The sequence below is a fragment of the Tachysurus vachellii genome, chromosome 4 (genome assembly GCF_030014155.1).
Source record: "Tachysurus vachellii isolate PV-2020 chromosome 4, HZAU_Pvac_v1, whole genome shotgun sequence".
Taxonomy (NCBI): Eukaryota; Metazoa; Chordata; class Actinopteri; order Siluriformes; family Bagridae; genus Tachysurus; species Tachysurus vachellii.
In genome coordinates, this window is record NC_083463.1 from 22260793 (window position 1) to 22287812 (window position 27020).

The following is a 27020-nucleotide window of genomic DNA, read 5'->3' on the forward strand; positions in this document are numbered from 1 at the left end:
TGCGCGCTCTAAAGCTGAGCTTGAAGCCTTGACTTCTTCACGACGCGCATGGCAACGCTTCGGAAACACCTTCTGGTTATTCATTCGGACCTTTAACTCGCCGTTTCAATGCGTGGCCGAGCTCACAGAGAACTTTTCCACCATGAGAATTCACTGCAAAGTCGTGGCGCTCGCTGTGTCCCTCGGAGTTTTCCTACTTTTCTACTTTTTCGGGGGAAACGCCGCGGACGAGCCGCCGCCGCTTAGCGCGGTCCAGGAACAAGACCGCAAACTTCCCAGTTTTCCATCTGCGTCTGGAAAACTAGTTTCTGTGGAAGTGTTCAAGCCTCCTGAGATTCCTAAACAGATCCGTCCGAGTCGGAAAGAAGGTTACAGAGGAGTCAATAGCAGCTCTAAGCTTAGGTAGGACTCGACTTGTATAATCATTCACGTTTCCTATAGTTTAGTCATGTAAACAAATGCTAAAGAAAAATGCTACACAGTGTGCTTGTATTGACGTGCAGATTTATTTGTCCATGCATCATCCTCAGTGTCTGATCTGTGTCTCCTGCCATCGTGCATCACTTTCTATAGTCCCGGTTTGCTTTAAGTTTCTATACCGTTAACATTTCCACTAGACCAAGCTGCAGTGAGATGTGTGAGAAGCTCGTGTGGTTACCATGAGCATCGTTACTGCTCTCAGTCGTGATCTAAAGCTCGAGCGGTTTTAATCAGCGCAAAGAGAAATGCAAATCTGCTGGTTTTGAATGTCAAATGCTTTTGCGGTTTGGCTTTGTGCTTCACGCGTGTTTTACATATCCAACAGGATGAGTGAGGATATTGTGTCGTTTGGGTTGTATAATGTGGTGGAACAAAAGATATTTGGCATCAATCACCACTCACTTCAGTATCCATGTCAGTATACAGACAAACAGCAGTCCAAACAAAAAAACAAGACTAACATTCGTCCTGACAAACATACAGACAAACATCATTCCATCCAGACAGACAATCAAGCAGACAAATGTTCGTCCAGACAAACCTCATCCTTCCATCCAAACTTTCTCCTTACATCCAGACGTTCAAGCAAAGACAAACGTTCGTCCTGACAAACATCCATCCAAACATCCTTCCATCCAGACAGACAATCGAGCAGACAAATGTTTGTCCAGACAAACCTCATCCTTCCATCCAAACTTTGTCCTTCCATCCAGACATTCAAGCAAATACAAACATATGTCCTGACAAACAAACAGTTTGTCCAGACAAACCCCATCCTTCCATCCAGACAGAAAATCAAGCAGACAAATGTTTGTCCTGACAAACAGGCGGATAAACGTTCGTCCTGACAAACGAACAGACAAATGTCCATCCGGACAAACATCATCCTTCCATCCAGACAATCGAGCAAAGACAAACATTTGTCCTGACAAACAAAAAGACAAACATCCATCCAAACATCATCCAGACAGACAATCAAGCAGACAAACGTTCATCCTGACAAACAGACAAATGTCCATCCAGACAAACATCATCCTTCCATACAAACTTCATCTTTCCATCCGGACAATCAAGCAAAGACAAACATTTGTCCTGACAAACAAACAAAAAGATAAACATCCATCCAAACATCATCCTTCCATCCAGACAGACAATCGAGCAGACAAACGTTGGTCCTGACAAATAAACAGACAAATGTCCATCCAGACAAACATCATCCTTCCATCCAAACTTTATCTTTCTATCCAGATAATTGAGCAAAGACAAACATTCGTTCTGACAGACAGACATCCAAAAATCATCTTTCCTTCCAAAGAGACAAAGGAGCAAAGACAATATCCATTCAAACAAACATCCATACAAACCTTTTTTCAGACATTCACCCATCTTTAGTAACTCTGTATCCTGATCAGGGTTGCAGTGGATCCGGAGCCTATCCCTGGAGCACGTGGTGTGCTGTGGAAACACACTGTAGATGGGACACCAATCCATTGAATACATTTACACAGTTCATCACACCTACATGCAATTGACCAAATCCAGTGCGCCTACTAGGATGTAGTTTTTGTCTTTTTTTTTTTGTTAGTTTTTTGGGAGGTGGTACAGGGAAAACCCAGAGAAAACGCACAAACACAGAAAAATCACACACAACGTTATATTACTTTATACGAAACCATATTTCTCTGCGTTGTTGTACTTTCGACTGGGACACATTTTTTTGTACCTCTTTTTTGTGCGTTTTTTTTTTTTCTTTCTTCATTTAAGATCTCATGTATTTACACTTTAGTTACACTGTATCTGTAGTTATATATTTTCAGGATAAAAATCCCTATTAAAGAAGTTATAAGGGCATAACCATTTTATTCATTTTATATATTAAAATGAAAACACTGATCCGATAGCATATTAAATCACATAACAGTATCAGTTTTTTTCTTCTTGAGGGGCTTTGACCCCAAGAACTCCATGTTTCTTGAAGTTTCATGTAAGCATAACCCACACCAAATGGCATATATATCAGAATATTATTGTGATCAGGCGTGACCTGGGGTCATCTTGGGAAGAAGTGGCTCATTTCCGAAGGACTCCCTCGAGCAATACAAAGAAAAGCCAAAATCAATGATCAGCTTGTTGGGTCTAATTGCGCGAGTCTGCTCCCTTGTGACCGGTTTTGATTCGAACGGCGTTCTCCATTCAGCCAGCCACTGCTTCCATTCAGAGCGCTACAAAAAGGAGCGATTGTGAGCGTTACTGGATGAAATGCGGATGAATCGGTGGTATTGTTTTGCTCTGATGCAGACATTTACGTGTGCAGGTCCTTGATGCGATGAGTGTAACTTAACATCTTGCTCACCAAATAGAGCAGTGATCACAAACGGGTATTGTTTAGCTGGACTTGGACCTTCTCCGTTGTTTCCTCACACTCTCACACTCTCACAACACAAATCTATCGCTGCACCCACATAGACACTCTTTTCCTCACCACTGCGAAGTGTCAGTTTGAGTATACACATGGGCAGGATGAGGAAGGGCTGTTTGGAAAATTCCACTTGCAATAAAAAAGCTCAAAATAAATGCGCCATTTGATTTCGATATGATTATTGCTCATTCTTATTTATTTTTTTTTTGTTTGTTTTTCATTTTACACTCATCCTCCCTCGGACAGACTTCCTGCCTCACCAGGCTGCGACTGACAAACAAGTGTAGGTCACAGTTTCCCCTGAGCTACTGTCGAGTTTTAGAAAGAGGTGGAAAGTGTGAATGTGTGTGAAGTGCTGCTGAAATCCAGCGTTTTGAGAATTTTCACACATTCTCTGATGCAAAAGCATTGCTAAAAAGACACTAACAAAAGCTGATGGCTTCAGCAATTGTTTGGGGGGGAGGGGGTGTGTGTGCACATTTCTGCCTGATTTTTAAGTATGTGCAGAAGATTTGGTGCTTAAATGGATGAACTGTATAAATGGTTTACATTTACGGTTTACATTTTACAAATTTTTGGAATAGTCCCTAGATAACTAGAATTAGAAACAATTTTTAAGGAGTCTGACAACACTCTGCTGGACAAGACATCTTCCAAACAGTAAACCGGGTTCCACGAAAGCTGGCGGCTTCACAGCACACGTGGCAGACATCATTACGTCACTAGAAAAAGGTTAGTGTTCCATTTGAGACAACACAACCCTTCTAAATTCATACACTAGAAAGAAGAATTCCCAGTGTGTGGTATTTGGAACACAGCTATAGAAGAAAATTCTAGAAAGATTTCTTCCATCAAAACCTCTTAAGGAGTCTAGCTCGAGACTGCGCTGCCGTTTTGTTACTATTCTGCGTTTAACCAAACGATTTTGTTCGTTCTTGATCATTTTTAATCATACTTTTTATTACATACCCCCTCCTGTCTGAACTTCCTGTCGCGCTTTAATTATCCCGTGTTATTTATTCATCAGCCCTCAGCATTAGTCTAATTATATAGATCAATAGAAATCCTCTGGTATAAATGATAAGCCCTCACCGTCAAATTCTTTTTACATGGTCTGGGAAAGAGTTTTGTGTTGCACTGGAACAGAGCACTCTACTGAAGGCCTTGAATTCTTATCAGTTGAGTACTGAGAGTGCGTCAGCATAGGGAAGGGCTCCGAGCATTCCCGTAGGATTAGGTTAAATGAAACTGGAGATCTTGCTTAATCCTTTCATGAGGTAAGGCTGCTCTGTTCTTTTGGCTGATATTCCTCACACTGAGTTAGAGTTCAGGATGGAGACTGCCAGAACAGCGATGAAGCCACTCTGTTGGTTCACACACGCCGACTGTATACATTTCTTCCACACAAGGGTGTCTAATGATGTGTTAATGATGTGTTGTGTCGGGGGGTGTGATATGCCAAAAAAAAAAAGACAAAAAACGTCACAATTTGTGTGTGTGTGTTCATAAACTGCCTGCAATACGGTGTTTTATTTTTAGAAAACTTTTTTGATGATACTTTATTTAATATCAACAAAAATAATTTGATTTAATTATTGTGCTGAGTTTACAACCGCATTCGCCCAGTACAGACATTTAACGCTGTTAAAACCCGTTTTTGAACTGGGGAGGAAGCCGGAGTGCCCAGGAGGAAACCCTGGAGGCACAGGGATAACATGCAAACTCCACACATACAACGGAGGCAGGAATCAAACCCCAAACCTGGAGGTATGAGGCAAGCCACCAATGAGGCAATAGAAGAGAATTCGCCAGAGATTGTCAAAGTTTTTGTAATGCCTTTTTTGTTCTCTTTATCAAAAAACAAATTTATGTATTTTTTTTGTTTGTTTCCTTCATTAGGGGGGTTTCACACTTGGTCCTTTTCAGCTGTCTGAGCACAGGTTGCAGGATTTTTTGGCCTGCGTGTGAACACAAAGGAGAGGCTTTCACTTTGGCAGTTGCTATGGAGGTTTTTGAGAAAATAGCACACTGGTAGGCACGGGCAAGAGTCAAAAGGTTCACAGTATATTTGGGCTATATATAGCTGTAGCATGAGAGAGGAAGAGACATGACCATTTGTTACATTGAGACTCTATAAGCATGATTCAAACTTAGAAACCGACGAAAGGAGCACATTCGCCTGATAATCTCCGGATCAGGATACCCTTACGATGGTCTGTCTAAGCTGTTATTGGGCCTGAGTCTTGCCATCTCATCTCCAGCTCATTCTGACCCTCTATAATATTTGACACTGACAATCTCTAGAAATAACAACATCTAGTCACAAACAGTCTTATCACGCACACAGAAGGTCAGAGTTTCACAAACAACTTCTTAGTGAAATTTTCCTCCGTTTGTCCTTGAGGCAACACGCAAAACCTTTAAATAATCATTATCAAGAACTGAACACATTGGTCTGAAACAGAGCCTGGTTTATGTGAATAGTTGGAAATGTGAACGCTGTGATCTGGAGCAGGAAGCGCACGTAGGAGATGGTGTGAGATCGGTCGCACTGGACCTGTGACACAACTCGTACTCGGATCTGAACTCGTTCAGGAAGTAACTTAACCTGCGCTTGTGTTTTAGGCGATGACGACATTAGTTATTAGTATTAGTTTCCACAACACGTGTACAGTGAGTGACAGGGGAATGTTGTAGGACCGAGAAGAGGTGAAGTGACGTACAGTATTAGTAGTATAATAACGCCAAAAAAATATTTAAAAAAAGTGTGTCGTGGTCTCCACGCTGGGGTTTGTGATGCTGTAAGATGGACACACATGCGCTGGTGTTTGAATAAAATCAAGTGAGTCTGAAACCAGACCAAAGCTGCAAGAACAATCACGGATTGATGCAGTCTGATTTGGACCACAGCAAACATACCCTGTGTGAAAAGCACCTTATTTACAAACTGAAGGAAAAATCTCTGAACAGATATCAAACCAAGCAGCAAACAATCCTAGAGTATCAGTCGAGGAATAAATGCAAAAGCACAAAGTGAAATTAAACTCTATAATAACATATTGCACCTCATGAAAACATCTACTGTAGTGCAGTTTGGCTTTCTCTTCCTTCCTTGGTGCTAGTTATAAGTAACCCTTCGGAGCACTAGCATTTGCAACAACCTTCTTTCTGTTCCTCTATCGTCTGTCTAGCACTTGGTATTTTTCCATTTGCAAGAAAACTTGTTTTGTAGCAATCCTTTAATAACTGGATGCTTGGCTTGCACTCTGCATCGCTTTTAAGTTGTTTTGCATGCACACGCATGAGTCAGTCATAAGATTAAAGTTTACTGGTAAAACACAGCTGGATCATCAGGTTTGCCGCACCATTTCGAGTGTCGTGTAGCATCGCAGAACACGTAAACAGGCCCCGAATACACATTGCAAAACAAATGGCACTCGTCATCGCCTGGGATTTTATGTCCTTTCCCTCAAGGCAAACGTACCGGTTCATGGCATCTGGCAAGTCTTTCTGTCTCTTTCTCTCTCTCTCTGTCTCTGTCTGTCTGTACAGCTCCACATTTTCTCCACGCTCACCATTTAGCATCCCACTGACTTCTGACTCCATGCACGCCGACCCCTTGCATTAACGCAAAGCAAAATCCCAATTTTCATGCTTTTCGTCACCAGGTGATCATCAGCCAAGTATGGCAAGAAAACCCAGTCTTTTGGCAGGCACGACTGAGATTGTCAAGCAGGAGGAAAAGTGTTAATTCGGTTGGCTGTGCAAGACGATTTGCCGTGGAAAAAAGCCTGCTGAAAACTGCTGGCTGGACTCCCATGTTCAGAGAGAGCATTTTCTCTGGTTGGAATACATACAGCTTTATTTGACCTTCTCCAGGCTACACCAGAATTTGAGCTACTTTCACCACATTTTGTAGCCTTAAAGAAAGTTAAAGTAGGTGGTTATTTTTACTCTGTTCTGTTCTAGCAAGGCATTACCTGATGATTACCTGCTGTATGCACACACCCTTTAAGAACGACTTAAATTCCTTCAAGAGCCTCTGAATGACGTGTTAAACACTTCCAGATGTGCTGCAGATGTTCCACAGTTGGCTCTGTGTCTGCGAGCGTTCTGTGCTGCTCAGAGCTGAGAAAAGAACAGTCGAGAGTACAGATTATTTCTACCAGTTATCTAGGTCATGTGTTTTAATAGGTGCAAGCTCTGAAATGTGAAAGTCTGTAGATCGATACCAGGCAAGCGCCGAAACATAGCTTCTTGAAACTAAGCACATATCACGTCTCCTTGAAACTGTGCCTCTCGAGTTAAGTCAGAGAATAAGAACCCTTTCAACTCCTTGTGTTGGTGTTATTGTGTGGCAGAGGCACAGCCAGTGATCTACAGTGGCCTCTTGCAGTACTTTAAAAACGGATTGCTTTATTGAATGCGGAGGAAAAGCACCTCATGGATACAAAATGGAGCAGCGGGTAGACGACAAATCATTAATTCATTAGCTAGGCCTTGTTCTGTTTACCCAGAGGCCCAAATAACTAAGCTAAAAAAGAGGAACTAATTATGTGCATTAATGCAGTCTGTGGAAAATAAATGAGGACTTGAAACCCCGGGAGATGTTCTTTATGTATCCCTCATCTTCATCCAGTCTTGGTGTAATGCGCCTGTTGATGAAGTATGTCCTGTTTGAACCCTCAACACAAAGGCAGAAATTTTGTTGAAATGTCAGCTACAAGCTTTGATAAACACTAAAGTCATCAGCCCTGAGACATACAGATGTGATCTTTTAGTTTGGCTAGCGTGTTTGTTTACTGAAGTAAACTAGTTTAAGGCTCATACAGCATTGCAGTTGTATAAGAGTATTCCTCTTGCAAGATAGTCAAGCCTCCATTCAAGCATGTTTATATGCCTTGAAAATCTACTATATCAACAGTTAACCTGGAGGTCACAAAGAGGTAGCACTAGGGTCATTCTATTGGTAAACGTTTATTTTGAAAAAGTATATTAAATGTTCACCTAATGGCACCTACAGGCATCATGATTTTAATTAATAGTAATGTAATAATATCATATTTGTCACCTGGGCTTAACAACTCGTGCTTTATAGTCATCACAGCTGGACTGCTGATAAGACATAGAGCAATTTTATGTCAAGAACTAGTCTTGGCCTCAAACATCATGCGAACATCATTGCTGAACATCTGATGCAAATTGCACACAAAATTGGAAAGATTTTGTTCAGGCTCTACAGAATTTTTTTTTTAAACAGTCCACCTGAAAAAAATATTCTAAAAAGGTGACCACCTACTACATGGACAAAGGTTTGTTGTCACCTGACCAATACAGCCATATGTGGTTCTTTTCCCAAACTGATGCCAAAATGTCACAAAACTGTGAAAAACTTCTTTCCATTCACTAGAACTAAGAGACCCGAACATGTTCCAGCATGACAATGCACCCGCGCACAAAGCCAGCTCCAGGAAGACATGCTTTGCAAAGCTATAGTCAAGCTGTTGAGGGGGGATTTCAGTTGAACCATGTACACAGGTCATAATGCATAGTTTACAGTGTCTAATACGGTGCAGACACATGTTCTATGAAGACGTGGTTTGACTGAAAGAACTCCAGTCACTTGCACAGAGACCTGACCTCTACCCCACTGAACACCTTTGGGATGAACTAAAACGACGTGTGTTGCATAGCAAAATATTTGTCTTGCAAAAAACAGTTTTTTGGGGTTTTTTATCTGGCTTTTTAGTCTGCTCATCTTGGGCTTCTAAGCTAGTGATTTGTCCTTCCCTGTGAATTCTGCTTCAGCCCCTGAGTGGACCAAAATGACTGTTAAAAATGTCTTTTCTGAAATTACTGAGTGATTAGTCATTATCACGCTAAACATGTACATTTTAGTATCTATGCTATTTCAGAGTATATACAGTTTCTAGGCATTTTATTAGGAACATCTGTAGCCCCGTACAGTCAGCCAATCATGCGGAAACCAACAGCTTTGGCTAATGCTTAACACAAGCATCAGAATAGAGAAAATGCAATCAAACTGATTCTGACTTGGTTGGTTGGTTTGAGTATATCAGAAACTGCTCAGCTCTGAGGATGTTTAGGATCTCTTTTGTTTTTCCACACCATTCTGAATAAACTCAAAACATCAACTAAGTGCTTGTCCTGTGGGTGGAAACAACTTGTTGATTCGAGAAGTCAAATGGAAAAGGCCTTAGTGGTTCAGCCGAGAGGAGGGATGAAGTAACTGGTATATAATCACTCTTTTTTTTTATAACTGTGGTGAGCAGAAAAGCATTTCTGAACACACAATGCGGTGTGTTCCGAAATTGAGGTGGATGAGCAGAAGACCACATTGGGTTTCACTCCTGTCAGCCACAAACAGGAAACTGAGGCTACAATGGACACAAACTAGAAAAAAAAAAAATCGTCAATGTATCTCAGCAGCATGTGATGCATGTGACTGTCTCGTGCACTTGTGAGATTTGAAGGGGCGAATAAAGGAAATGAAAAAGCTCAAAAAATAATATGGGGAAGCACCACACAGGGTGGCAAAGCTCGCGTCAGTCTATAAAGGGGAATTTCAGTAGAACTGTGTACATAGGTTATAGTGAAAAGAGTTTCTTCAAAGTCTCCTCTTTTGATGTGAGGCTGCTAATATGGTGCTCCCTTGTGTATCCTATCTAGTGTTTTTCATTTCTGTTTCGCATGCTAGCTCGATTTAGAAAGCCAAAAGTTGGATAACATGCACTACATGCCACCCGTATGCAAGCAAGTCAACTTTAGCAAAATTTTCGAACACAAAGATTTTCAAAATGTTTGCAGAACCTGAGGAGAATCAATTCAGATGTATGCTTACAGCAAAACGATATTTAATATACAAAAGCAAACTAGAAAGTGGTTGTGTAAAAAAAAAAAAAAAAAAAAAAAAAAAAAAAAAAAAAGTTACAAGTGTGATCAATAATGAACAGAGCTTTGTTCATCATACATCGCTTAACGAGTCAAAGATAAAAACGAATTGTGCTACATTTACTGATGTGTAATTGAAACGGTTTTTGATTGCACATGTGAACTTGATTAGTATGGCCAGATCTCCTGTTTGACTTGGACAGTGCTGATGTATTGAAACGTTGAAGCCCTATTAGGCAGTCAATGACTAAATAATGTGAATGATGTAGAAATCAAAAGTATTTTTTACTTGTCTAAGGAATTTGTGTGCACAGTTCATTCAAGTAAGAGACGTTTTTCCTATAGAGGAAAAGAAAATCCATCTCAAACAGACCTCATACAGTAACGGTGTGGATTGCAATGCCAATCTATTTGTAGTCGCATGCTGACAAAATGTCTTTCTATATACACAACTTCATAGCTGAGACTTATTTCACCTTGAGCTGAAAGCTAGTTGTTTGAATTTGTAAAAGATTATGCTTCTGTATTTGATCTGATCTTGTTTACATTGGATAAGCGTGCTCTCGTGCAGCTACAAGCTTTCGGATTTGTTACCAAGACAACAAGACTGAGAAATCCAGGATCGAGTCAAATCTAAAACGGTCCAATCCAACTAGTTCGGTCTTCCAAGTGTCTGATGAAACTGTTACCTATGTTAAATATAATCATTAGGTAAAAGGGTTTCAGTCTCTATTGCTAGTCAGGGTGGCAAAAATAAAGCACTGTATGGAGGAACAGAATTATAGCTATATAAATATGACGTATGCTATAAGCTACTCAGGGCTGACGACCATTTGTGAGCCTTACACAATATTTAATACAAGTAGGATGCGCATTTTGTTCATACAGATATCCGTCCACTTGTCATTTCAACTTCCGTGATTTTCAACTTTACGGCAGTTTTTGTTAATAATGTGGAAAAATAAAATTCAACTGACTTAATGAGTTTATGTAACTTTGTTGTTTGGAAAAAAATATTAAAAACCCTTAAAAAAATCATATAAATTAATTAATCACAAATACACATAAAAAAATAATCGAGCACATTGGCCAATGATACTTTTTACAGACATGAACAATTAAAATGTATGTGTTTTAAAAAGACTAAAAATGTGGAGCTATCGAATGACTTGCTGTAGTAGCAATGTTATGGGGTTAAATATGGGGGTTAATGGCTTGTTTAGGTGTTTTTTAGTGAGTTTATTCGTCTTTTTATTTTTTAATTTTACTTAATTCACAAATCTTTGAACGAATTAACAATGTAGTTGTTTCTGTGCATTAAAAATTCTTCTCATTGGTACTTGGGTCGGAGGCCCACAGAAAAACTCTCACATTTGCAAATGTTCACTTCTTCATTGTCATCGTTGTCGTTTCCAACCCATATCAGGTCTACGTTCGAATCTCTTAAGTTGGCCTTCTTTTGTGGAAGTCTATTTTGGTGTCCGCTCCCCCTCCTCTTTTTAGTCTGAAAGGCTACAAACTCCTCAGGCTGCATGACTTGCTTTCTTTTAACTAAATCCTAATAGAAATGGAGCACAGGGTCCCCAAGGTGGTCTCTGGTTGCAGCGCTGGAGAATTTACCAATTCTAATGGATGTCATGTCATAGACCACAAATAAGCTAAACAAGCTGAAACATGCGATGAGACGAACAGCCAATGATTTTTAGTGCTAATAATGGCATATAGGTGTGATGCTGCATGTTTTATATGCCTAGTGGATCCTTGAGGGACTGTTTGTTTAATTCGACTGTAGTTTCAGTCTCTCTCAACATTCTCTACAGGCAGCCCTTTTTATCTCGGATACAGACCCGACGAAGCAAGAAGAATCAAGGTTGTACAAATGACTAGCCCGGGTTCCAGGGACAAGCAGATTTCATGCCCTATTAGACTTTTTATTCATAGTTATCCACAAGACAAGCAAGTTCAATTACCAGAAGAACCCTACTCCTTATGAAGAGCCAAAAAAAACAGACTCGAGTTCTGAAAGGTGTCAAAAGAAAAGTAACTCGTTGTCAACGGAAAACCAAGACAGATGAAGTGTTATGAGAAATCTGGCATGAACTAGCATGTAGCTAGGTATAGTGGTGGTGTTCTTTTATCTGCCCCCTGTTCAGGGTCTCCACAACGGATCACGTGGTCCGCATATTAGATTCGGCACAAGTTTTGTCCCGATTGCCCTTCCTGATGCATCCCTTCCATTTTATCCAGCCTTGGGTACCGGCACTGAGAGTTAGTTCTTCGGTGGCTGGGTTAGCTCCTTTCCAAGAATGGATCCATGCCATGGCTACGAGCATGCAGGGTTCTTCTGCTGGATCACCAGGAGGCTTAGCATGTAACTAGATATAAGAATACAAATTAGAATATTATATTTGGATGACCGTTCAGGGCCTGAGGTGAAACTATTGACACTGAGATTAGAAATGAATACCAAGTAAATAGGAACTCAACTGGGATTTCAGCTTGACTTGAAGTGGCTTTAAATGTATGCATTGCATTACAGGATGGATGACTGTTTGAAATCAACATGTAATATGTAATGCTAGATCAGAAATTCTAGCTTAATTTTCCTGATATTTACATCTAGACGTGATGAGTTTGAAACCTGGTACCATTTCTTTAATCCCATGTTTTTCAAGCAATAATAAATATGGAAAATTTAAAGTATCAGGTGTTTCTGAATAGAGAGAAAATAAATCCGAGAAGAATGAAACCAGTAGTGAATTAAGAAACAGACACCGAACAGGTCAGCCAAGTAAAACAACAACAGTTGATGACAGAAATATTGTGAGCGGATAAAAAGCAAGGAATTTAAATACAATAGTGGCATCAGCATCATTCTCTACAGAGCAGGGATTGAAGGTACCACGATCCATTGTTTAAAGAAGTAAACCTCTCATCAGCAGTAAAAATCAGAAAGCCAGATTGGAATATAGAGATGAGCCACAAAAAGTAATAGAGATAAGAAACAAAAGATGAACCTCGACCAAAGAGATGGATAGGCCAAAGTGTGAAGGATAAAATGATCTAATCATGATCTAAAACATACAAGCGCATATGTAAAACATGGTGGTGGTAGTGTCATGTACTGTATTTGGCTTGCATGGCTGCTTCTGGAACAGATTCACAATTTTTTCGCACCTGGTTTCTGAATGTTGGTGTACTTATTAGGGGTGGGGTTTTTTTTTTACCTTTTTTTAATGAAGTAGGGTGTTTTTTTTTTTGCAAGGTTAGGGTTGGGAGGATATGCCTTTGAGGTTTGCAATTGAGATGCATTTGTACCTTTTTTGTTTTAACCCCTGCAGGCAAAAGAGTGCACCTGGGCAGTCTGGGGTAAAGGTCCCTCGGGTGGAGGACATCATGCACCTTGCTGTGGTTGCTTGTGGAAACAGACTAGAGGAAACTCTTACGATGGTTAAATCAGCACTCCTCTTTAGCATCAAGAAGATCAAGTTTCACATCTTTGCAGAGGAAGAGCTTGCAAAACAGTTTGAGAAAGAGGTAAGAGTTCATTTAAAGGTGTCCTTCCTTTCCTTATCAAGTAAATCAATTTTATTTTTTTTTTTGACATTTTAGTCTGGTTTTTCATATTTAGCTTGCATTTGGTTGAGAGTCTATCTCTGAGATGAATGCTCAAGCATTTATCAGGGAAAGCAGGCTCTTTCTCTCACACTCTCTCTCTCGCTTTCTCTCTCTTTCACTGAATCATATGTTTAATTTGACCTCAGCTCTTATCAGAACATCAGGACCCAGGACTGTGATGCACTCTGTTTGAAATTTGCATTATCAAAGCACACAAGATTTCACTTTCTCACATTTTTTATATATATATATATATATATTTATTTATATTCATTCATTCATTCATCTTCTACCGCTTATCCGAACTACCTCGGGTCACGGGGAGCCTGTGCCTATCTCAGGCGTCATTGGGCATCAAGGCAGGATACACCCTGGACGGAGTGCCAACCCATCGCAGGGCACACACACACTCTCATTCACTCACGCAACCACACACTAGGGACAATTTTCCAGAGATGCCAATCAACCTACCATGCATGTCTTTGGACCGGGGGAGGAAACCGGAGTACCCGGAGGAAACCCCCGAAGGCACGGGGAGAACATGCAAACTCCACACACACAAGGTGGAGGCGGGAATCGAACCCCGACCCTGGAGGTGTGAGGCGAACGTGCTAACCACTAAGCCACCATGCCCCCCCATTTATTTATATATATATTTTTTACTGAACATATAGAAACTCTTAGTGTGGCTTGGCTCCATTCTGCAAATGGCCTATAATTCCTCATGTTGTTGCAGTCTAAGTATCAAATTCGGTTACTCTTCTTAGCAAGTCTCACGTCTTCTACACTAGAAAGCACAGCCATGTGCTTATTGAACATCCCATTCCAGATATAGTTCTCTTTGCTCTTGTAATATCTTCTGCAAAGTCTTTTCGTTAGATGGAGTCTGTGGGGATTTAGGGTCATTCATCTACAAGAGCATTAGTGATTTCAGGCACTTATGTCAGGTGAGGAGGTCTAGAAGACCATGTTCATCCCAAAGGTCTTTATTGGGATTTAGACCAGGGATCTGTACAGGACTCTTGTGGTATTTTGCTCCAGTCTTTATGGAGATCACTTTGTTATGATACTTCCAATTTCGTCACAGCAATTTGGCCCAAGTTTGGGTGTGATAGTCATGTGTCCACAAACCTTTGGCCATCTATTGCTTGTCCTCTGTAGCGTGAAAACCGTGAATAGGAAGCAATTTGTGATTGTGACAAACAAGAGGAACTAAAAATAGTTCAGGACTGTGATTGATCAGTCACACAGATTGATTAATGGCCTAAATCACTTCTCTTCTGAAGGGGATTAGTTTAATGTCTGCCTTAAGTTTCTTTATCTTCTCAAAAGTACTTCTTTAGATTTAAGTAGATATGAGGCAGCATCATTGTGTGCAACGGCAATTTAAGGTGTGATATTTGCTTACACGCAATAACTTTTTATTTGGTCTATATAGATTTATATTTTCCACCATTATCTAAGGCAGCATTGTTTAATTTTATCCCTAAAGGGCAGGCGAATGTGCAGGTTTTCATTCCAATCAAGCAGGAGCCACATCTAATTCCACCTGTTCAATCAGTTGATCTTCGCTTTCTATAGACTCGGGTGTGGTTTCTGCTTAGTTGGGATGAAAACTTGCACCCACATCAGCCCTTTCCAGATAAGCTGGACACCTCTGATCTAAGGCACATCACAAATGGTTTCCTGTTCACTTTGCTTGCACCCGAAGCGAAGAGCCCGGGTTGCTGTGTCACACAAGCTAGTTTACTTAACGTTGACGTTAAACAGAGAAAAATCAAGGTTTATTAGAACTGTTATTGCAAATTTCAGTTGAAGCTCCTGCCCCTAAACCTCCAGCGAGTGGTAGAAGCCTTTAAATAATTTGTGCTTTGATTCTTCACCCATATCAGTGACACAACTGCTGGCTTTTGGCTTTGTGAGTGCTCCCAATGGAACTGGCTGTTTCATAGTAATGTGGAACCCGGCATTCAACAACGCAGAAAATGATCAAGGCCACACGCAGAACAGGCAGCTTTTGGAGTTCTAGGCTCTGGATAAAACAAACAGCTCTGGAGAAGGGAGCAGGAAACAAACAGCAAGAAGTTTTAATAGAGACTGCAGGAAAGAAGTCCATTACTTAAAGGAATGTAAGTGTCTAATAGTTTACAGTGCAGAAGTAATTGAAGAAATTGATGCGTGCATAAATCATGTTTCTGCAGCTCTTATATGTTCATCGTGAGTTGAGTTGAGTTGATTTCCCAATTACATCAAACGCTCAGTTAAACCAGCCAGAATAATTCTTCAACCACTGTCAAAAACATGAATACATGTAAAGCGGTAGTTTACTACTTTAAGTGGTTATGCTTGATTTTTTATGAATTGGTTCATATCATTGAACTGAACTGTTCTCATAGCCTACATGTACACCATAGTTAAAATGATTAAGACTGGGTTGTTGATCAGATGTTTGTGGTGCCCCAGCACCTCCAAGCTGCCACTTTTGGGCCACAATCTTTTAACCCTCTCTGCTCCAAGGGGCACTGTATTATGCTAACCCTGTTTTGCTCTTATAACCTCCATTCTTCTGGGAAGTTTTTCTATTAGATGATGGAGCGTGGCTGTAGGGATTTTCCACAAAAACATTAGGGTAGAGGATAAAATTGAAAGACATTTAAGACAATATTTTGCTTCGAGATTGGTAACTTTTTGGAAGTACCACACACAGGTGTGCTGATAGGTGTCCACATACAATATTTTTGACTGTGTAGTGTGTTTTCTTTCTGTAACTAATTTAAAGAATTCCAGATTTCTATTTCTTTCCATATTACATGACTTGATATCGGACTGTATTAGGATAACTGGTTTGAACGGTATCTGATGACCCATTTACAAAGGTTCCCAGAAAAACAGCTGTTCCTTGTAGTTCAGAAGAGATAAACCATGATCACTTGAAAGGATCACAATCAGTAAAACCTAGGAAATCGCTTAAGAGACATGTGTTCATTAATGTAAAAAAAAAAAGTTCAATCTAACAAGCTGTAAGTGTGATTAGGAAATTGCAACACAATTATTTAATCAACACAAGTGGGGCATTGTGGATTTTTCCTATTTTATATTGAAGATTCTGCATGTTTTTGTTCTCTGTGAGTTACCAGAAATGTGTGTCAGGTTGCTGTGTCTTTAGTCAACAGAACTCAACGGAACAGAGAAATAATCATCAATTATTTTAGTACTTGTGTAAGAACAGCGAACAGTTAAAATGTGACACTTGAGACTAGAGAAAGCAATGTGGATGAAGATAAAAGTAAATCATCAAACCATTGTGATTTGTGTCTTATACTATTAAAGGTATTGAGTTCATTGTAAATGAAGTAAGTAAATGGTTGATTCTAAGCTGAAAATGCATTGTTACATTTTTCACTTTTGGGGAGAAACCAGACAAAAATATTTTGTCTATACTTATGCATGCAAAAAATGTCTATTTGATCAAGTAAGCATTTAGTGTTCCTGACTACTGTTTTAAGAGCTGGGACGGCAAAGCTCAGTCTTTCCAGAAAACTGGTTGGGATTCACATGGCATAACATTTGGCCTGCTGTATAGTGCGAATTTCAGCATATTTTACCCAAGTACTGATACTACACAGAATATGTTTAATCCTGTAGTAGGAAAAATGGTTGTTCAGTATGTCCTTATTGGTCTAAAGGAGTGAAAGCTGATTGATTGTTTCAGGTGACTTGTTGAACTGACAGATTTCCTTTTATCTCTCAGCTAAGCCGCTGGCCGCAGCCACTCTCTTCCAAGCTCCAGTATGCTCTTTATCCTATCACCTTTTCCGTGGGGAACGCTGAGGAATGGAAGAAACTCTTCAAGCCATGTGCTGCCCAGAGACTCTTCCTTCCAGTAAGGATGTTCTTTCTGTTTTTCCTTATCTGTTTCTTACCCTATGTGAAAAGACTTTAATAACGTTTCTCGTTCAAACCTCAGGTCATCCTGAAAGACGTGGACTCCTTGCTATACGTGGACACAGATGTCCTGTTTCTCCGACCAATGGATGATATCTGGAAATTCCTAAAGGCCTTCAACAGCACTCAGTTGGCGGCCATGGCCCCTGAGCACGAGATTCCTAAAATCGGCTGGTACAGTCGTTTTGCACGCCACCCGTTCTACGGCGTAACTGGAGTCAACTCCGGTGTCATGCTGATGAACCTCACACGCATTCGCAGCACTCTGTTTAAGGTAAGAAGTAATGAGTTTCCAAAGGGATTCTTATTATTGCTCTAACGATAAACAAATTATTTAATTTGCTTTCAGTTGGTTGGATGATTTTGCTTCTTTATATACTTGATCTTATTTGAGCTTTGCAAAGACGCGTGAAATAAATTCAAATGGGTCTCGGCTATGCTGCTGGAAGCATTATAAACTTTAAATGGGAGTGCTAGAAATTAGTTATGTTTAGTCCTGGCATAGAAAAAGACAAAAGACACACCGTCTAATTCCCCATTTACAACACAGCACCTCCACCATTAAGGAGATCTGGTACTTCTCTTTCATCTCTTCATTCCATAAAACTATGATGTGTTGTTGTAGGCATAACCATCATTTTAGAGTCCTCCACCATTAATGACCTCTCATTTCTTGGGATGAAATGTTACATGATCATTATTTTTTTATCTCTCTCCGTTCCCTGAACTTTACAGCCCTCTTCAGAGGAGTAGAATCTCAGAGACAAGATAAATGTAAAGTATTAAAACTTACCAATGAAATTTTTTTTCCCTCCTCGCTGTAACCTACATTAATCTAATTTATGTGCCTTTTCAGACTGCTAACGGGACCAAGTTTCTAAGATCAAAGATGGGCAAATAGCTCTTTGGTAGCCAGAGAAAATAATTTGCTGGAAATAGTGCAGAGCGAGGCAATATCTCAGAGATTCCACAGCTTTGTACCCATTTGTGTGTTTTTATAAATGCACCAGTTCCTCCAAAAAGCACTGGAAAATTCCAGAGGTGTTATTCTATTCTTTTTTTAGCAAGTGTTTGAAGGTGGAAGTTGAGCTTTTAAATAGTGTTTGAAAGGAATAGCTGGTCAGTCTCATATATCTGATGAAAAATGGCCCTATTACAGGATTAGGTACTGCATTTATCTGCAAAATAGATTAGAATTGGCTCTTGAGCAAAGGTCTGCAGGAATTTTCTTGAGGCAAATTTTTTTTTTTTTTTTTTTTTTTTTTTTTTGCGCCTTCATCCTGGGGTGAAATGTCTATTGTTACAACCTGCCACCATCTTCAACTATGTTTAACATGTTGCACACATAAAATATAGGTTCTTTGACATCTGGCTAAGGCTTTACTCCTTACTTGTCCATGGCATTGCAGTTCTCATGAACCAATTCACACAGAATCATCATTGAGAGACTTTGAGAGCAGCTGCTAGTTAACATGCGTGGAAATTCATGTGAAAGCGGCTGCTTCGATATTACCATCCTTCTGAAATCCAGTCAGGTTTGTCCATTTCAAACCTGAGTCCACAGGAGCTATGAATGGAAAATTCTGTATTGGCAGATGTCTGAAAGTACGCTCTCAGACTCAATGCTGAGGAAAATAACCTGCCACTCTTGATATTACAGAACAGCATGATCACTAGTGGCCTGTCATGGGAGGACCTGCTCCATCCACTCTACCAGAAATACAAGAACCACATCACATGGGGGGATCAGGACCTCCTCAACATTATTTTCCACTACAATCCAGGTACATTTTTTTTTGTTTGTTTGTTTTTTTTATTATTATTTTAATGTAGACTTGTGTATATTTGTGTATACTGTAACATTGAGTAGCTGTGGCTTCAGATAAGGTTTTTAGCTAAAGCTCAGCTCACTGCTCAGCTCAGTTGTAGGTTGATTAGGGTTTCAAGTTGAGAATAAGTCCAATTGGAAGGTGACAGTCAAGTTAAAATATGACTCTCATAGGTCATCTTTTCACAGTCACTAATTTACCCAAAACATATGCAGGTGCTTGTCTTGTACTCTAAAAAGTACTCTTGTACCCCCCAACCCCCCCAACCCCCACCCCCACCCCGATTTGAACCTTTTAACAAGTTGCGCAGCAGTTTGTTCAGGACTCTGCGTGCGAGTAGGTAAACACTTGACGACTGAAGTAACTGTGACAAACTCCAAACAAGGTGTAGGGATTAAGTACTCGTGGCAGAGAGACAGACTTGGCACTGCTTGTGTTTGTCTGTCAGCGAGATGGAACATAGCCAAAAATAGCAGCGCCAAAAACAGCCATTCAGACGTGTGAAAGGAACGTGTGAAACAAGCTCATTAAAGTCAGAGAGCCTAGAGTTTTACGCTGGGGAAGATATATATATATATATATATGTGTGTGTGTGTGTGTGTGTGAGATTTTTTATATATATATATATATATATATATATATATATATATATATATATATAGGGGGGCACGGTGGCTTAGTGGTTAGCACGTTTGCCTCACACCGACTCCCCGTGACCCGAGGTAGTTCGGATAAGCGGTAGAAGATGAATGAATGAATTTTTCTGGGTGTTTCTTTTCAATAAATTGAGAGTCTCTCCCAGATTCCCAGCATTTCCTTTATCTCGCTTGTAGAAATAACCTCCTCCACCTCTCGCTCCTCCTCGGATCCAATTTCCTGCAAAGCCTCCGTATGCTGTTGCACCTGTAGCTCCTGTAACTCCTCCGTCGTCAGTTCCTGGGAGTGCTCCTCGATGAGCTCTAGCACATCACCCTCATCCACCTCCAGGCCCATGGTATTTCCAAGGGACACAATCTCCTCCTCCACTGGCACTTCAGGTTCTGGTTCAAACCCTTCGAAGTCCTTCTCATTCACTGCCTCAGGCAACAGCTTCTTCCAAGCAGAGGTCAAGGTCCTCTTGGTAACACCCTGCCATGCCATATCAATAATTTTGAGGCATATCGCAATGTTGAAGTGGTCCTTCCAGAACTCTCGAAGGTTGAGGTTTGTGCTCTCCGTAACCTCAAAGCAGCGGCAGAACAGGTGCTTGGTATAGAGCTTCTTGAAATTCGATATCACCTGCTGGTCCATGGGCTGCAGGATAGCGGTGGTGTTGGGTGGTATGTAGAGTACCCTCACAAACTTGAACTCATCAAGAATGTTGTCTTCGAGGTTTGTTGGTTGAGCAGCTGCGTTATCGAAAACAAGAAGGGCTTGTAAAGGCAGGTTATTTTCCAGGAGATACTTCTTAACGGCAGGGCCAAAAACCAGGTTCAACCAATCCACAAAGAACTGCCTAGTGACCCACACCTTTGGGTTTGCCCTCCACATAACCTGTAGTTTTTCTTTTAAAATCTTATGTGATTTAAAGGCTCTGGGGTTCTCCGAATGGTATACGAGCAGCGGCTTGATCTTGCAGTCGCCACTCGCATTGGCGCGAGTGTCAGTCTATCCTTCATGTGTTTGTGGCCTGGCATCATCTTCTCCTCTGCCATTATATAAGTCCTACTCTGCATTTTCTTCCAGAAAAGCCCTGTCTAGTCACAATTAAAGACTTGCTGGGGGATGTATCCTTCGGCTTCAACCACTTCGTAAAAAGTTTGGACATAGTCCTCAGCTGCCTTCACATCCGAACTTGCTGCCTCACCATGACTGACGACGGAGTGAATGCCAGTTCTTTTTTTAAAATTCTCAAACCAGCCCCGACTGGCTTTACATGAGTATTCCGATGCCTCGTCCGCGGAAGTGCCTGGGTTCTGCTGAACCAAATCTGCATAACTTGTTCGTGTCTTCTCGCAGATGGTACCCTCCATCACGGTATCTCCTGCAAGCTGCTTCTCAGTCAATCACACCATCAGCAATTTCTCCATCTTTTCACGTTTGGAGCTCCGGAGCTTTGAAATTATTGTAATGCCCTTGGCTGGCGTTATACCCATAATTGAGTCCTTCCGCTTCAGAATCGCACATATTGTTGATGTATTCCGGTCGTACTGCACCGCCAAGTCTTTCACTCGCATACCGTGGTCATGTTTTTCTATGATTTCCCGTTTTAATTCAATAGACATCATCATCTTTTTCACAGCACTGTCCTTTACTCTCACTTTCTTAGGACCCATGGTTTTAAATGCGATAAAGCACAAAATACGAGCACAGCTTTACACAAGTGTTAACAAAGAAAACAAGTGCTACACAAACACTAACCGAGTGAGACGCGGGAAGCTGAGGTGGGGAAAACAGAGCGCACGTGGTTATTGGGGATCTTTTTTTCCGCTGGCGGCGGCTCGGATCTCAAAAATTTGTTTGTCAAAGCACTCGTATCTCTAGGCGTGTGTGTGTGTATAATGTGTCTTTTTGGCTGCTGAATTTATTAAATCCCATAAGCAATTGCATTTGTGTTTATAAATTGAACTGTTTGTATTATTGTTTATGAAATCTTTATGATTATAATTCACACAGGTTGAAGAGTATTGTATTGAACTATTAACTATTATTGAACTAGTACCTGATCAGTATCATCCCAGTACTAGTACAGATACTCAAGTACAATGTTTGGCTTTAACAACAGAAGGAGCGTTGTGGTAATTCCTGACTTACCTGCTCACCAGTTAACAACACACTTAAAGCTAGTAACTTATTGTTGATTCATCACACCTCATATGGCAGACAGCAATTTAAGTCATTCTTGTCATTGATGTAAAATTGCATATATTATCATGACCTCTTTTGTTTCAAGGGTAAAATATGCAATGTGTGCCTTTACAGAATGCTTGTATACATTTCCGTGTCAATGGAACTACAGACCTGATCACTGCATGTATGGCAGCAACTGCAAGGGGGCAGAGGAGGAGGGTGTGTCTATTCTCCATGGCAACCGTGGCGTTTACCATGACGACAAGCAGCCAGCATTTAAAGTGGTGTATGATTCTATACGAAATGTGAGTCATCTCTTTACACGTGCTTGTATTAAAAAGAAGTATACAGGCATCTATTTCAGGTCTATGCAGTAGTTCATCTTCCCCTGGTGCCAGTGCAATTAATTGAATTCCTGATGAGCTCAATAATTACTTGATCAGCTCAGTCAGGTGTGAAGTGAGCAAAGCATCAACCAGTCCTGTAGGAGCAGCACAGTGCCTAAAATCATGCAGATTCAGGTCAAGAGCTTCAAATCATATGTTCGCATAAAACCGCAGAATCTAACATTGGTGACTCTGACCAACTATGGTTGTCTTCACCATGGTTGTAAACAGTGGCACTGATATTTAATGTAGACTTTCTATCAGATCAATTAAGTCTGGTCATTTTTCTGTCCCGTCACATCAGCAATTTGTTTCCACTCACAGACTAAATGTTTTTTTTTTTTTTTTTTGGTTGTTTTTTTTGTATTGTTCTTTTGTGCATGGAAATCCAAGGATATCCTCTTAAACCAGCCTGCCTGGCACCAACAACCACACCACAGTCAAAGTCCAGAATTCCCATGCTGACATTTAATGTGAACGTTAACTGAAGAGCTTGACCTGATGAGTTTATGTATTGTACTGCTGCCACAGGTTAGGACTGGTTAATTTGCTGGTATTTCTAATATAATGACCAGCCGAGGGTATGTGGCTGTTCTGTTTTTTGTATAAGACGAGCATTATGACTTGTGACCTGTTCATTACTGTTAACCTCCGTTCTTATTCCCTGCAGTGATCATGTATGAATTTTTTTCTTTTTCAGTATCCCGTTGGAGAAAACCTTTTCCAGTCCTTGTTTTCTCCTCTCCAGACCAAATTCTTGGACACGGTTAACACACTATGTGGCAGAGTTCCTCAGGTGTTTATGAAGCAGATCGAAAAGACCATGAAGGCCGCATTCGAGCAAAAAGTGGTCCGGCACGGTCGGCCGCTACGCAGACAGCGTCGCTGAACTGCAGAAGATGCTGCCGTTTATTAAATGACAAGGAGAAAGGCTGATTCTCCAAAACCGGTGGTGTGTTTTTTTTTTTTTGTTTTTTTTTTTTTTTTTTTTAATGGAACATGTGCAATACCAAGAACGCTGTGTGTTTTCTGGACCAGTGTACTCTGTCTGGAAAGGATGAAGCAGAACTTCTTGGATAGACTTTGTTTTAAGCTGTGGTTATTATAGAAGAAATGGCAGCTTGATGAGGGGGTTGCTCTCCAAAGAACTGAACCATTTAATTATAAGAGCAGTGGGGGAAAACAGTCCATGAGGTTAATACCAAGAAAGGTATTGGGTATATGTTGAATGAATTTTAACCAGATTTTTTATTTTATTTTATTATTTTTTTTTTTTAGAGAAGTTGGTATGATAGGAAGTGATGGAGATGATGGTAAAATAGTATCGTTTTTCTCTTACACAGCATAACAGAGTGACAAATTGCACATGCTATATTGTTCATTTGACTCTTATTGAAAACAATATTAAGAGAACTGCTGAGCACACACTCGGCAGACAGACATATTAAAAAAAGCAATGCAGGGAGCATTCTGTGGGTCGGGAGCAGACATGACCATGGTGGTGTAGCACTTTGAATGTGCAGTGTTCCTATTCATAGATAATGCTTTAGAAGAAAGTAAATGCCAGTCAGTGTTGCCTGGGGCAGCGTCGTAGAACTGAGTGACTTTATTGCTTGATAATGGGCCACTTTTATTCATTTCAGTAGGCAGATTGCGTTTGCTGTTTACCAGTTTTGTCTCTTTGGAACTAAAAGCAAGGTTTACGTATCCACCCAGTCTACAACAAAGCCCTGCCCAGGTCATAAGCCATAAATAATGTGAAATTTGCATAAATTCTTGTGATCATAATGAGGTACATTTCCATTTTCTTGACATAGCAGTATTATGTTATGATATAAACCACTAAAATACAATATTGTCTGGTTTAAAAAAAAAAAAGACCCTGCATGATTTTGTTTGTAGAGAGTTTTTTGGTGTGAAATGCATGTTTTTAAAATTGGATACGACACAGATTTGACCTCTCCTAGGCTTCTACAAGCCGTAAAATATGACCATGAAATTGCTTTTGGAAACTAATATACTGCTAATGCAGCAGCAATATTCCAAGATTTGTGCTATTATTTCCATCTTGTGGCAAAAAGAGATAAAGAACTGAAACTTGTTTTTCCGCTCCGTGCTCCTTTCAAGGTTGTGCGATGTTCTGCAACCACACTCTGATCATTAATCATCATTTCCTTGAAGTGTGTTGCATACATAATACACCACATCATTGTGTATGGGGTGTGCATCTTCAAGCCAATATCCTATTGAGCATTTCAAAAATCCTGCCACCACATCAGGCAAGGAACATAAATTAGCAGGCACAAGCCGCTGAGTAAATAATGATTTCGTATTTACAGCAATTTTATGGAGAACATTACATTACTCATTCAAAATACATACAATAACATGAGGTTGTGATGCTAAGTTGTTAATGCTTGTGAGCTTAGTAGATGCATTTTGGAGGAAATTTTCAAAGGTAAAATAAACCATCCATATTATGAGTAAGTATTGATTATTATTAATAATAATTAATAAATAACGTGATCTTCGGTGCCATCCAGCCTTTTTTTGGTAATGAAATTCTGAATTAAGCTTATTTTTCTTTCTTTCTTTTAATTTCTTTGTTCTTTTCTTTTCTTTATTTCTTTTTATCAAGATTTCCTACATTACCCTCAATGCCATTTTGACTACCCGTTGTTAGTGGTACAGTAGGATCTGTGCATCCCTCGTGTACATTTACCCCTTTCTTGTACATTTGACATTCCTTGTAATGATGCCATCATGAACCTTCGCACCTTTCACACATACAAAAACAGAAAAAAACATGGACGCTTCCTTGTTCATCTTTTTTCAGCAACAAGCTAGCCATCAAACTATGATGTATGATTGACCTACATATTTTCCTCCTCAGAACAGCAAACTGCATCATCAGTGTTTATTGTCAGTTTAACAAGCAAATGTATTCAGAGTCTGAATACTGTATTAATCCCTGTGGGGAAATTGGGTATTTCTGCATAATTCTAAGGTAAGAAGTGATCGTTGACTTCTGATGCAGTTCTCCACCATTTTGTTGTGACTACATCATTCCACAACCTAGGAAGGAGCTCATAGTTGAAAAGTTCAACACATTGGGAATTATCTTCGAATTACTCTCTACCTAAAGAGCCATCACTTCCATTTAATATCACCACAATCTTTATTTTTTTCCTGTTTAACACAGTTTTAACTGTTCTAGCAGGCTTCACCCAGGAATAATGTAAATGAAGGAACAATGTTTAATGTACTGAACACATCATTCATGTGCTCTAATCAACCAATCATGTGACAGCAGCACAATGTATATAGTCATACAGATACAACAGCAGAACGCCACATCAGGTTTCATTCCTGCCAGCCAAGCACATAAGGCTAACACGAACTGCACATTTGAAGTCTGGGGGGAAAGGACTACAATTATTCTGTGTCTATTGTAGTCTCAGCTTTCTGTTTTTGGCTGATAGTTGTGAAACCTAATGTGATCCTAAGCTGTTGTAGCTCATCCACCTTACGGTTTCTTGGTTTGTGTGTACTGTGGTGCCTTTTTTTTTTAACCACGATTATAAAGAGTGATTATTTCAGTTTCTGTATCCTTCTTTGTTGGCTTAAACCAACCTGGCCATTTTACTCTGAGCTCTCTCATGAACAAGGTGTTTTCACCAAGAGAACCATCACTCACTTGATGTTTTATTGTTTTTCCACACCATTCTGTGTTAACATCTAATGACTGCTAAAAATTCCAGATCATCAGTTTCTGGTACTAACAATCATGCCACAGTCAACCTTACTGACATTGTTTCTTCATGCTGATGGTGGATGTGAACATTACCTGAAGCTGTTACCTGAATCTGCATGATTTTATACTTTGCACTGCTGCCACACAATTGGCTTAAATTAGATAACTGTATGAACGAATAGGTTAACAATATGTTAACCTATAAAATGCTTGGTAAGTGTCTTTACAGGAAGAATTTTCCTTTAAGTAGTAATACTTTGTTTGGAAGCGTACATTTCACATAAAATAAAAAATACACCAAACAGTACATTTTCCCAGGGACACAGACACTGACCAGATTAAATAACCCAGATAACCTCCAAGACTACAGAAATGACAAGTCTCTATAATACCTTCCTGCTAAATATCTTGTGATATTTGCTTGCTTGTATTTCAATCCTTTATATTGATGATTAATTGCTTATACATTTTTTTTATTTGAAAGCCTGAAGAAATAAAGTATTGTAAATAATATGTCACAATATGACCATCAGCACAGTGTGATTTTTCTCATCTGGGACTGGTTTCCAGCATCATCCCACTGCTGATGAATTGAACAATCTGAAAACATTAAAAAAAGAATTTTTTGTTTGTATTTTTTTTTTCTTTTTTGAAATCAGCGTTGTCCATGCATGTCAGAAATGTAATATTGTAAATAAAAATGCACAAGATTTTTCTCATCTTCTATTCAGTTTATTAGTTTTATTAGTTTTATTAATTAGTAGTAAGCCATGGCTTTTCATGTAAGGTTTTGATTGTAGCACATCATTGCAGGAAATTCTAGCTTGGTCTGACTAGCTGCCAAAACA

At 39.9% G+C, this 27020-nt stretch overlaps 1 protein-coding gene across 1 annotated transcript; it reads left to right on the forward strand.

The window, feature by feature from the left end:
- Positions 1 to 26833, forward strand: gxylt2 (glucoside xylosyltransferase 2). The gene is made up of 7 exons (XM_060868373.1): positions 1 to 402; positions 13153 to 13348; positions 17181 to 17312; positions 17397 to 17648; positions 19035 to 19158; positions 22165 to 22337; positions 23119 to 26833. The coding sequence occupies exons 1-7, from the start codon at positions 143 to 145 to the stop codon at positions 23305 to 23307; spliced, it is 1326 nt and encodes a 441-aa protein (XP_060724356.1). The 5' UTR covers positions 1 to 142; the 3' UTR covers positions 23308 to 26833.
- Positions 26834 to 27020: the final 187 nt, after the last annotated feature.